Source organism: Asterias amurensis, chromosome 3 (assembly GCF_032118995.1).
Source record: "Asterias amurensis chromosome 3, ASM3211899v1".
In the NCBI taxonomy this organism is placed as follows: domain Eukaryota; kingdom Metazoa; phylum Echinodermata; class Asteroidea; order Forcipulatida; family Asteriidae; genus Asterias; species Asterias amurensis.
Window position 1 is genome coordinate 4,336,465 of NC_092650.1, and position 14,357 is coordinate 4,350,821.

The 14,357-nt window shown below is 37.3% G+C and overlaps 1 protein-coding gene across 1 annotated transcript in view; it reads left to right on the forward strand.

The window, feature by feature from the left end:
• The window catches only part of LOC139934434 (ran-binding protein 9-like), a 40,610-nt gene that overhangs the window by 15,770 nt on the left and 10,483 nt on the right, over nucleotides 1-14,357 (forward strand). Inside the window, exons 3-4 of the mRNA XM_071928669.1 lie at nucleotides 10,860-10,918; nucleotides 11,624-11,814. Coding sequence (XP_071784770.1) covers nucleotides 10,860-10,918; nucleotides 11,624-11,814 — 250 coding nt within the window. The remainder of the gene's footprint in view (nucleotides 1-10,859; nucleotides 10,919-11,623; nucleotides 11,815-14,357) is intronic.

Genomic DNA, 14,357 nt, shown 5'->3' on the forward strand with positions numbered 1-14,357 from the left:
ACCATGACTTTAATTAATTTTGGCATTTCGCATTTATACCGTACATGTACATGTAGGTCCTATTGGTTGTTGATGTAGTTTGCAACAGATGATTCTCTTTTCTTTTTTCTGATTCGAGTCGCAAAGTTTGCATCTCTGCATATTTTGACATTTTGAGAAAGACATTTTCACGGTGCCGTGGGCCAACAGGCATTTTTATGATGAATCACAACATGGATGTTTTTTTACTCATCTTCTGTGTTCAAAAACCAATGCCAAATATTTAGGGCCTACATTACTACACACTTTATGTGCATGCATACACGCATTTAACATTGTGTTTATAGCTATTATTAGGGTAAACACCTGTCCAAATAATTCCACATTTAATTGATTGGTATTCAGATTGATTGATATATGTTTACAGTATTAAAGCCATTGGACACTTTCTGAACAGAACAGGGTGCATCATAGTTACACAGTTTTTATGCTCATTGTCAGACCAGACAGACACACTGTGTTCATGCATGGAGGTAGATGTGTAGCTTGTGTTTTTGATGGTAAAACTGTTTAGTGGTCACAATCAGAATTCCTCCATGGTTAATTAAACCATAGAGCATGTTTATGTGTGCACATAAAGACACATCAATGTACACAGTTCATACACATCCGTGCAGGTACATCACATTGTGTAAACACAACACATCAGATGCCTAAACACACCTGTGAACATTCACAGTGCATTATATTTTTTGTACACAGTGTTCATTATTGCACTACAGCATAATGTACAGTACAAAACATGATTGGTGTATTTTAAATGTTGGTGTCTAGTGCCGTAAATGTTCACAATGTGAGCTTTTTTTGTAGTATTTCTTGCAATTTTTAAAACAACTACAAACTGTTGTTAATGGTATGTAGTTTTTGGCCTGCTTGGCAGCCAGTGTAGTTAATAATTAAACCAGAATATTATAATTTAAATATTAAAAATAATGTACACATTATAATTGTGTATATTTTTTATGTGCAAACACAACCAGGTACAAAAAAACAACATGTTCACATGTACGTACAGTGTACAAATCGATGACATGATAAATTGTTTTGTTGTTGTTTGCTGGGAAGGTCATAATGCTCTCCAATGCTTTCAATCAAAGTTCTTCTTTTATCCTAATGTAGCATGGAGGACCTCCATGATCCTAGTAACAGAAAACAGGTCTGTCTTGAAAACAGAATGGCTTTGGCCAAAAACAAAATTGTTTGCATTACTGTTACATTTTTGTTGAGCACTCTAGTTACTCCCAGAGTACATGTTTTTCCATCTTCATGTAAACATGAACCTTCCTTTTAATATGAATGGCAGGAAACCGATAACACTTGCACGTTTAGTTTTCTTGGAACACAATTTTGCACATTATTTGCTTACAACTACAGACTACACCCTTTCTCCGGCAAAACATTAATTATGTCTTCTCGCCAGACACACAATGATGTTAAAGGAACACGTTGCCTTGGATCGGACGAGTTGGTCTATAAAAAGCGTTGGTAACCGTTCGTTATAAAATGCATATGGATATCTTTTAAAAGTAGAATACAATGATCCACACAAATTTGCCTCAATATTGCGTGGTTTTCCTTTTACTTTGCGAACTAACACGGTCGGCCATTTATGGGAGTAAAAAATTTGACTCCCATAAATGGTCGACCGTGTTAGTCAACGAGGTAAAAGGAAAACCGTACATTTTCGAGTCATGTTTGTGTGGATCATTGTATTCTACTTTTACAACACCTTTCTACCCATGCATTTAATAACAAACGCTTTTCAAAGACCAACTTGACCGATCCAAGGCAACGTGTTCCTAAATTAAAAAACATGTAGTGTAACAAGCACATTACATGTTCTTGTAAATACTCTACTGTATGTCAATGTAATGTACCTGCACAGGATGTACTTGATTGCAGTTAACCTCACAGCTGCTGTGTTTCCGTGCACTATACACTGTAAAGTCTCATTCAAATTTCAAAATAATGGTTTGTTTTTATTGATTAAACAGGATAAACAAATGAGCTTGAATACATTGTGATTGACCCCCCCAAAAAATAAAAAAATTAAGAGCTTGTAATCAGGGCTTAATTACACAGAGCTGCTTTCAAAAGCACAAAAAGTTGCTCAGCACATTAAAATTATGCTTACCAGAGTTAAGTTGGCAGTTAAAGTACCATGGCAATTGTACAATCTGTTACTGGTACCCTGCTTATCATGTTAAGCAGGAAGTTGCTAAGCATAATTATCTGCTAAGCAGCTATGAAGTTGGGCCCTTTAAAGGTGTAAAAGCAGAACATACTGCTAATCAACAAATCAGTGGTGGGGCACCAGTTGAAACTACATATTGTTTAAAACATTTGTGGAATTTTGGCCGGTAGCCAGTTTCCGTTTTAAAAGCAGCCCAGCACGATTTTGTCCAGCAAATTTGCATAGCAACAAATATAGGCCTACAGTGAACTTATTTAATGCTAATATTGAGTAGCAAATGGTGAATTTTGAGTAGCACTTGATAGTTAAATACATTTTGTGGAGCATTTTGCCTGCTACTCAAGGGAAATAGTTTACTGAAAAACAAGGCTTTTCTTTGCTTAGCAAGTTGTTAAATGCTTACAGTCCCTATGATATTTGGCACAGGTGTTAAATTTCTTCATGCATAATTGACTGCATTTAGTGTACTGGTACATTTGTTCACATTATTTACTGTACAGTACATCATGTTGGAAATTGTTATTATTTAACCGTTGTACAGTCTATCATTTCGTGTGTTTATCAACACGTAGATTAAACATGTTTGCATACCCTCATCCAACGGTCATTTTAAATGAACAACACGCCAGTTAACCACGGATCCACAGTATCATGACAACGCACACTATAAAGCCTGACTAATGTACGTATCAATCCTTTGGACATAAAATGTTGACGAACAACAATATTACTTCAGGCCTGCATGGCCTGTTTATAGGTTGCCTAAGAATTGCCTTGTGCACCTCCAAAACGTATCTATAAAAAAATCTATCACAAAAATGTATAGACCCATTCAGGCCTCCTGTATGCTTGGTTTTTTAATCGGCAAGGGCATTGAAGCATTTTCTCCTTGGTACATGTACATGTATATCGGGCACCCTATCAGGGTATTGTTAGTTTCTATCAAAGCATTTCAAGGGCTCCAAGGCCCTTGGGGCATGGAGGCGTTCTCCTTCGTTGCCTCTGGGAAGTACCAGGCCTGCCCATTTTTCTTAGAATGATGTCTTCAGATGTTTTGGATGTTGATTACAATTTTCACTTGAACTGTATTGAATCCAATTATTTACACCATTTTATTGGAGCTTAGTAGACTTGTAGTTAAGTTTCTCCCCACTCACTTGAGGACTCTAAATTGGAAAATTGGAAAAAATTACCCACATTCAACCCTTCTTCTTTATGATTGTTGGCACGATGCACTTTAAGTTTTTGAGGCGGCTCCAGTATGTAATGCAGCCCAAGAAAGGCAGAATTGTCTAAACCTCTGTCATGTCTTGGGCCTGTTACTTCACGGAGGGCACAAAGGCGATTGCCTCGGACCCTTATCATTGCCTTGGTAACAATTTCCACAATGGGTGCCCTTTACAAAGGATAAAATGCCTTGGTGCCCTACATACATAGCCCTTTCAAAAATTGAAGCACACAGGCCTGATGTCTTTAGTGTTGCATTCATTCTGACACTGCATGAGACTTGGTATTAATAACTTTATAGCCTCATTGCTAACACACACAATGTGTATTGTATACCTACATTGATGTATTATGCCCACGTACACATGTAGCTCATAGTAGTGTATTGCAACAATCCATACGTTTTACATTGTGGCTGCTGTGCATGATGGTACATTATCTATCCATGTAAGTCACCCGTGAAAGGCCATTGACCCCTGACATTTTGCGCTTACCGTTTCTAGCTGCATGCTCCAACTGAGAATTTAGAGTGGCTGTCTGCTCGTCTTCATGAAGTCAATGGGTTTAAAATAACTTGGCTGTCATTATTATTGGAAGCCTGTGTTGTGTTAATTCGGGGTCTACTGCTGTTGATATTTTGTTGAAGAGATTTCTCTGTATTGCAGTGCAGGCCTGGAATTACACGGAGGCCACGGCCTGTGGCTTGCGGTGCCCCTGGTCTTGGCCTCATTGCCCCTTCAAAATTGTCCTGTAGACTTTCAGATTTCCCAATGGAAGTGCCCTTTGCAAAATGAAAATGCCCTTGCCCTTTCAAAGATGAAATTCCAGGCCAATACACAATATTGCCAACATTCACAGTCAGTGCACCAACATTATTTACAGTACATACTTTCTTCATCTCTTGAAACCTTCAAAGCCATACATGTTTAAAAACTCATAATTTGTTTCTATGCTAATTAGTTGTTATTGTTTATTTGTTGATGCTCTTGATGTACAGCGCTTTGAAACTTTTGGAAAAATGCACTTTATGAATGATATTATTAATATTACATTACACATGTAGTCATGTTCAGGTGGGACATTTATCTGTACATGTAGATGTACACATAGGTCCTGTAGGATTGGTGGTGTACATTATGTAAAAGAACCCAGAACATTATTTTCATGAAAGAGTAGGGGTTAACCCCTGTGTTTCTGGTTCACAAATTAAGCACCCTTGTTATAAAGGGCCAGACATCACAATGATGAAGTCTGTCATCTGATAATGAGATCCAACACCTGGGATGATACATCTAAGGTCAGGGTACTTTTCAAGCCTTATGCAATGATTGCCAATGTGACTGTTGGGGAAACATTTGTGTTACTGTGGGTTGTGAGTTGTGATTGACATACCACTGTACAGATGGTGAAACAACAATAAGGCACAGATTTGTACGACTTGTGGACTTCCTCTGAGTGGCACAAACAAATGCAACATACATTTTGAAGGCTCGGAAATCCTCAAAATACGATCGCTTCCATGCCCTTTGGCTATAACATTGCCTTGGTGCCCTTGAAACACCCTTGAAACACTAGCAGTAGAAATTTACAATTTCCTCATAGGTTGCCCTTTATCAAGGGGAAAATGCCTTGGTGCCCTAGCTCTTTCAAAAACGAATCGCACAGGCCTGTACTACATGTACGCTGAGCTGCCAACCCTTTCCCTGATTCTGCAGAAAGACATTTATTTCCCTTATAATAATTTATAAACCAACTCGTCCGTGTTCTGATGAGCAAATTTGAGAATCTCCCTGATTATTGGAACTGTCTCCCTATAATGTTATTTAATCTTCCTAATTGTTAATCAAAATCTCGCTTGATTGCATTTGTGATGCAGATGTTGGCAGCTCCGACTACAGTAATTGTTAGTGGTCACTTTTGAGATCTATCCTGACTGCAAAGCTTAGTCATGGTGCCAAAGTCACTGAACACAGTTGGTAAACGTGAACTTTTTTGAGCTCAAATTTTCACAGGTTTTTTATTTTATGCATATTTTGAGATACACCAAGTGAGAAGACTGGTCTTTGACAAGTACGAATAGTGTCCACTGTCAACATTAAAACAAACGGTAACTCAAAGTTATACTGGAGGCTTCTAAGCCCTAATAGAGAGGACATAATGCTGGAGTGGTTTAAAGACACTGGACACTATTAGTAATTGTCAAAGACCAGTCTTCCCACTTGGTGTATCTAAACATATGCATAAAATAACAAACCTGTGAAAATTTGAGCTCAATTGGTCGTCGAAGTTGCGAGATATGAATGAAATAAAAAACACTCTTGTCACACGAAGTTGGGTGCTTTCAGATGCTTGATTTCGAGACCTCAAATTCTAAACTTGAGGTCTCAAAATCAAATTTTTGGAAAATTACTTCTGTCTCGAAAACTACGTCGCTTCAGAGGGAGCCGTTTCTCACAATGTATTATATAATCAACCTCTCTCTCCCCATTACTCGTTACCAAGTAAGGTTTTATGCTAATAGTTATTTTGAGTAATTACCAATAGTGTCCACTGCCTTTAAGGAGACTAGTTTTTCTCCTCTGAGTGTACACTTAACTGTACTAATTATAGCAAGAGGTCCTTGCTCTGTGTTTGTGAGCGAGTCTACACATTCACGTGGAGGACTTTAACCAAAGGGATTTGGGTGTTCCAACAGAGCAAGAATGTTCTAACTTTGCTTTTGTATACAAAACCAATGGGGATGTCTCCCCCCTTAAAAAATAAAATAAAATAAAATAATAAAAAATAAAAAATAAATAAACAAGTAATCAAATAAATTAATAAACAAATAAATTAATAAACAAATAATAAATTATTATTATTATTATTATTATTATTATTATTATTATTATTATTATTATTATTATTATTATTATTATTATTATTATTATTATTATTATTATTATTATTATTATTATTATTATTATTATTATTATTATTATTATTATTATTATTATTATTATTATTATTATTATTATTATTATTATTATTATTATTATTATTATTATTATTATTTTTTTTAAATACAATTTGTTGTACTATGCTGAAAATTGTGCATAGATTTTCACTACATGTATATATATTTCTCCCGACTCGCACAAAAGATTTCATGTTTTGCTCGTCCCCAGCGGCCAGTCTATCAAGGACCGCTGGGATGGGCGTATCGCTTGCACAGATTCTTGTTCAGGAAGTACGTCATGTGTACAGTGCAGAGAAATTCGGTGCAGTGTGAGTGTGATGCATGATGGGACTGCGCATTATTAAACCAATGACAGTGCATGATACGTTTGCCCATCCCAGCGCCTTTGGTTAAAGCAAGGCGCTGGGGACGAGCGAAATTTCATGTAGGCATAAATTTTCAGTGGTTTGTTATTTCATGTACATGGGATGTATTGGTTGATAACACAAAACAGGAACAGTGTTTGCAACTATTTTGTCAGCTCTACCAATCCTGTAGTCCATTTTTACTGCAGGAACTGCTTCCTACTTGTCCACCAATGGCTCTTACATGTAGACCCCGTTTCATTTATGTATTTCCTTCCTTCCTTCCTTGAATTAAATCAGCTTTTGATTATTATATCTCTGTTGGTCCAAGCCTCTCAAATATTTTATGGGAAATCTAGCCTCTTTGCGAGGGGGTTTCCCTTAATTTGTTTTTTTTTCACTCGCCTGCCAGACGAGTCAACAACAATTTTGAGTGACCCGTTTCACATGCAACAATGTACACAATTTTGGAAGCAAAAATCAAATAAAATATAAAATATACAAAAATAAAATCATGAAAGTGAAGATTTTGGCTGCCCTAAACCCCCAACTCCCCCCCTTAAAATTAATTACTCTTTTATTTTCATGGATTCTTGATTTGAGGATTGCTTATTAGAACTTCTTTTCAATGAAATCTTAATGATTCAATGATTGGTCGACGACACGTTAGGAAAATATTGTGCATTTTTTTTAAAGGGCCAATAGATTCACAACCAGACGAGTGTAGCGGTCTTTAAAAACAAAAATGCTGTTCAAGGTGTTGTTGTCTGATAAATATCCGTCTAAAGGCCCGGTCCCACTGCAGCGATAACGAGAACAATAATGACAATAAATGATTGTTCAGATAAATCAACATAGTGCTTGCTCAAATATATATAAAAAACAGCTTATACGTGAAACTGTGTGCTAGCCCTTTCTAGTCTTGCTGGTCCATTAATAACGCTGAGCTACCTACAAGCCCTGCTGGATACCTCCCAACTTGGATTGGATTTCTTTGAAGTTGTATATGTTGACAGGGGTCTATGGGTCATCAGTCGTGAAAAATGTTTCATTGAAGAGCCTGTCATGAAATTGGCCCTGATAAATGTACAGCAATGTAATTACATGCATACATCTAATTGCATCAAGGAAAATAATACTGCTTTGATTTTGATCTTAAACTGGTTAGTGGTAGTGGTTGGTAAAAATCAAAATAATATACACACTTGTGTTTACACCCTATTTTGTATCATGTATGTCAAAAATAATTGAAATAAATAATATGTCTCTGGCTGAATGAAATTTTATTGCTAGTGCATGACTGGTGCAAGACATGAAAGGGTGGGTTTTAACGATGGATCGTAAACACTTAGGATACTACATTTATGTAAATAAATTACTGGACTGTAACACACACCTTTTTTTCAAAATGTTAATCTCATTGTTAGAAAGTGTTTCCTTTTTCACATTTTTTCCCCTGCACTATGATGTGTGCGTACACTATGTGTTTTTGCTGCACAGGAAATGGGTGTTGCCGAGGGAAGTGCAATTTATTTTGATAATGTACAATGTACTTTGGTGTTTTTTTGTTGTTATGTCCTTCAATTAGTTTGTGTTACAGATAATAAAAAACTGTCCCCAGCAAACAGATGAGGAAAAATCCTTCATGGATTAAAGAGTTTGGTGTTGAATCTCCTGGTTCGTTGTATTTATGTCACACATTGCCGGTAATATACACGAAGTCTGACCATCTGCTCAGGGTTGCGGTTGTCATTGTGAATGTAATAATGACTAGTCCTTAGTCTTACATACATACATGTTTATACGTATCTCATTTAGCAATAAGCGTATCAATGGGGATGCGCTTTACATGTATAGTACCCAGCCGTCGATTTCACCAAACTCTTCCTAACTTAGGATTTATCTTAGTACTTAGGACGAGTCCCAGCCTTGCACTGTAATATGTAAGCCTTAGGATTAAGCTTGGGCGATATCACGATATTATCAAATATCGCGATATTAATTTGGACACGATTTCGATATCGGATGGATTTGGTTTTAATCGAAATATCGATATATCGCGATATATCGCAATATATCGCGATAATCGCGATAATCGCGATATATCGATATATCGATTAAATATCGTGGTGTATTTGCTAGCTGATACCCCATAGGTTTGGAGTAAAACCAGAAGAATAGGTCATTAGAACACCTCTCTTATAGTCGGACTGTCTCTTCTACAACTTTCACTTGGAGTTTTAAGACTGATGATGTCAAATTTCATTAATTGCGATTATATTGAATATCGCTATATATTGTCGGCGATATATAGTGAATAAAATAAATCGATATCGCCCAAGCTTACTTAGGATTAATCCTAGCGTTTTGTGAAATCGGTTGCTGGTCATTGGGCCAATAACATTCCTTTAATCTTTCTCAGCTCCCTGGGGAGTATATAGCCCAGGGCTGCGGTGGTGCTCAAATGGCTTTTTCATACACAATATCAACCTACCCCGCAGGTACCCATTTATACCCCTGGGTGAAGAGAAGCAGTTAAAAGCATTTTGCTCTAGGTCACAAGTGCCATGACAGGGATTCAAACTCCACACTCTGATGACTTAACCGCCAGAACTTGAATTCGATGCTCTTATTACCACTCGGCCATGACACCCAAATGTACTTGTAATTATGCATGGCTTACATGTATACGTACACCCGAAGGACATACGATGCAACACTCAAATTTTATACTGGTAGTATAGGCACTAGTAGGCCAGTATTTTTAGAGTCGGGGCCTGTCACCTCATGAAAGGGAAATTCCATTGGTTTTGTGTTTTCTAGTTCGAAATAATAAAACCACACTGTGTAGTACCCTTTAAAAACGAAAACAAACCATTTTAGAATGTTGACTTTGAGTATGATAAACACCTTTCAATTCTATTGTTGAGAAATGAAGTATCCCATAGAGACAAATGAGATCAAATTCTCTTTATGGTGTGTTGTTGTGCTTGTTTTAAGGCACTGCCGTCGATTTCACAAAACTCTTCCTAACTTAAGACTAATCTTAGGACTTAGGACGAGTCCCAACCCTGCACTGTAGCATGAGACCTTAAGATTAATCCTAAGTTTGGGCGAGTTACTCGTCCTAACTCGAGATAAGACGAGTCCTAACTCTTTGTGAAATCGACGGCGACACCTTTGGTTTGTCAAAGACCAGTCTTCTCTCTTGGTGTATCTCAACAATTATTCATAAAATGACAAACCTGTGAAAATTTGAACTGAATTGGTCTTCGAAGTTGCGAGAGAATAATGGAAGAAAAAACAACTAGTCGCACAAGCTGTGTGCTTTCAGATGCCTTCAATTCAAGACCTCGGCTGAGGTCTCAAATTCAATTAAAATATTTTAGTAAGAAATTACTATTTTTCTCACAATGTTTAATACTACCAACAGCTCTCAATTTCTTGTTACCAAGTAAGTTTTTATGCTAACAATTATTTTGAAAAAAATATTACCATATTGCCTTTGGTAAACTTTTCTAGTTTGTCAGTTTTTTTAGAACAATTCTGGGCCAGTGAGTGTTTTGCGCAGCCAGCCCTTTGGTCTTGCGGATTCCCCCCCCCCACCCCCCTAAATTCAATCCCAGCCATGCGTGATTGGTTTTTAAGTGGTCATCCTTCTTGGGTTTTTTCAATCAGTAACAAATTTCACAGAGTTGCTCAGTCAAACTGTGAAAATCTCATCAACTGAAATCTTGGGCAGTTAAAACAAAAGAAATCTTACTGTAATGTTTGTTTGTGTGCACGTTCACATTTTAAATGCTTTTTGGTTTTATTTGATGAATGCAGGAATAAATGAAAATATGCGAACTGTAGACGTGTCATTTTATTTAGGGAAAATTGTTTTGCAAATTGTAGTGTTTCAGATAAATAATGAAATAACAATAAGTGACATTTATAACACGCTTTTTTCCAAAGGTCACAAAGTGCTCAAAGCGACACAAGAATTCACTCTGATAGACAAGTTGACAGGATTGAGTGTGACACTGACTTAATGCAAGAAAAGCAAAGAGTCATGTTAAGTTGATTGATAAGTATTGTGTTTGTGTCTTTGCAGATACATGGGTATTGGTTTATCAACAGAGGAGTTTGTCACCAACATGAACAGACTACCAGGTAAGTCATTAATGGGTGCGTTCGATTAGCTTCCCTGGGTCGACCCCGGTCTGCTCCCCCCCTGGTACATTTTAAAAGCTTTAAAGTCATTCCAAGGGCTCACCCTGGTCAGCCCAAAGTGCCCTGCTTGTGGAGTGGGTCACTTGGGGGCTGGCTCCAAGTGATCGTTCGATTAGCTCACGATTGTCAGTGGCTCAACCGAGTGAGCACTGTGGGGTCGACACAGGTCGCTAATCGAACACACCCTTACATAGACCTTATTGCAAATACCAATGCGCAAGCACAGACTGTTGAATGAGGTGCATTGTGGGTTATATATGAATCAAATTTGTAATCAGCTAGACCACAATGCACCTAATTCCAAGCTTTACGGGCGCGCCCCAGTATTTGCGAAAAGGTCTATTATTTGTAGGTGTTATGTGTCGGATAACGCCCAAGGTGTGCACCATTTGTACCCGCAAATAGCGGGAACACCGAGGGCATTATACGAATTAATAACCCACACCTGTGACGTCATGCTATATTGATAAATCGTTCAATTTTTTTGCCAGAATGGCGCAATGTATGTTTTACATTAGAGCATTTTGATTTCAATTAAAAAAAGAAAAGGTTAAAATGAAATTGAATATCTGACTTAACGACCTGCTCAAAGTTTTTTTTTCTAATGAGGACATTTCTAATTATTCGCTTGATTTTACTTTGAAGGTTGGGACAAGCATTCCTTTGGTTACCACGGCGACAACGGGCACACATTCAACTCGGCGGGAAACGGCCAGCCTTACGGGCCCACGTTTACGACCGGCGACGTCGTCGGCTGCGGCGTCAACCTCATAGACAACACCTGCTTCTACACCAAGAATGGCGTCAACCTAGGGGTGGCGTTTACAGATTTACCTGTGAGTTTTAATTTGAGATGTGCAAACTTCTTACTTTCTTGTTTGTCCAAAAGGACTGTCACTTTATTTTTTTTAATGCAAGTTTGTCCCAAACAAGGCTGAAAACCACTCTTGGTAAGGGTTTGAGTTTTGCATTACTGAGTCCCCTTTTCTCGTAGCTTAAAACGAAAATGTTTCTCCCAGTTCGGCATTGGCAAGGTTTCAGGTTTCAGGTTTAGTTTCTATACTATAAATTAAGGAGGGTTGAATGGAAGGAAAGATCTTTAATGGAACTTTGGATAATGAGGTCAGACAAGAAGCCACAGTTTATACTAGTACATCTGCCCTCCACGCTAAGAAAAACAAGACTCGCTTCAACTTGAATTGAGCTGTAAAATTTGCACTTTCTACACATAGATTTAATTTTTTCAAATTTATACAAATTTTTAATTTAAATCCCTTTGATACAATGACCTTGTAGTTGTACACATTTTTAGTGACAAGAAGATCAGAATTAAGGAATTAATGCTCTCGCTCTTTGACCAAATACCTGGATTATGAAATAACAACTTTTGACCTTCTAGGGTACTGCTGAGCTGTAGTTAATGAGGTTTTCAGAATTACGGTGATCAGCGGATTTTTGTTGTTTTCACTGCAGTCATTTAATAATAATGCGCTAACCTTTCCAAGACTCATAAAGTCTGACTTCCTAGCGATGTCATTCAAGGCTAGTGTGCTTCTTGTTTACGTGACAGCAACCATGTTAAAGGGACTTTGCCTGGGATCAGGCGAGTTGGTTTACATGTAGGAAAAGCGTTTGTAACCATTTGTTATAAAATGCATAGAAAGTGATCCACACAAATATGCCTCAAAATTGCGCAGCTTTCCTTTTACTTTCCGAACTAAGTCAAAAATTTGACTCAACAAAACGACTGACCATGTTAGTTCACCATGTAACAGGAAAACTGTGATTTCGAGGCATGTTTGTGTGGATCGTTGTATTCTACTTTTAAAAAGCATCTTTCTAACACTATGCATTTTATAAACAAATGGTTTCAAACACTTTTCCTAGACCATGCTTGCCCAATCGGAGGCAACATGTCCCTTTAAAGGGTTTGGGTACTTTTTGTTGGACACAAAGCGTGAACATCCACAGACTTGCGTGAAACTTACACGGCTTAAAGATAATGATAGTAGAAAGCTTCCCTTAAAATATTACTTGCTGAGGTGCAGGTTATTTAGACATGGGTAAAACAATTTCACAAAAACAATTCTCGTCTCGGTGAGATGAAAATTATTTTACCACAACAGATTATTTATGTGACTCTCCTGAAAACATTGCTCTGTGATTTTTGAGGCTGAAACTTCTTCTGGGAAATTATAATATTGCATACCATCTACTTTCACAGTGAGTAGGGATTCATGTCAAGGCCAAAAACTTGATCTACAAAATATCAAAACCCTTTAAAGGCAGTGGACACTATTGGTAATTTTCAAAGACTAGCCTTCACAGTTGGTTTATCTCAACATATGCATAAAATAACAAACCTGTGAGAATTTGAGCTCAATTGGTCATCAAAGTTGCAAGATAATAATGAAAGAAGAAAACACCCTTGTCACACGAAGTTGTGTGCGTTTAGATGGTTGATTTCGAGACCTCAAGTTCTAATCTCGAAATCAAATTCGTGGAAAATTACTTCTTTCTCCAAAACTATGGCTCTTTAGAGGGAGCTGTTTCTCACAATGTTTTATACCACCAACCTCTCCCCATTACTTTTCACCAAGAAAGTTTTTATGCTAAAAATTATTTTGAGTAATTACCAATAGTGTCCACTGCCTTTAAGTCATAGACTTGGCAGGGACTCAAAATAGTTGGATACCCAGCTGAGTTTTCTTGACAGACTCTCTCCCTATTTATCTCTCCCGATTTATTGCTATCTGTACCGGTAGTTAAATCTTAAAGGCAGTGGACACTATTGGTTATTACTCAAAATAATTTTTGGCATAAAAACTTACTTGGTAATGAGTAATGGAGAGCTATTGATAGTATAAAATATTGATAGAACCGGCTCCCTCTGAGGTAATGTAGTTTTTGAGAAAGATGTAACTTTTCACGAATTTAGATTTAGATTTTGAGGTCTGGAAATCAAGCATCTGAAAGCACACAAATTCGTGTGACAAGGGTGTTTTAGTTTTTCATTATGATCTTGCAACTTCGACGGCAAATTGATCTCAAATTTTCACAGGTTTGCTATTTTGTGCATATGTTGAGATACACCAAGTGAGAAGACTGGCCTTTGACAATTACCAATAGTGTCCAGTGTCTTTAAAAAGACCCATTGCCTTCGGATCGGGTGCTTTGTGGCTAAGTGTTATGAAATGGATATGGTTGGAAAGATGTTTTGAAAATAGAATATTACGATTTACATAAATATTCCTTGAAGTAGTGATGTTTTGATTTTGCTTTGTGAGCTAAAACGGTCCGCCATTTTGTAGCAGAAAGTTCCCTGAAAATAAGCAAATTTGTCCATGTTCTGATCAACATATTTGAAGATCTCCCTGGA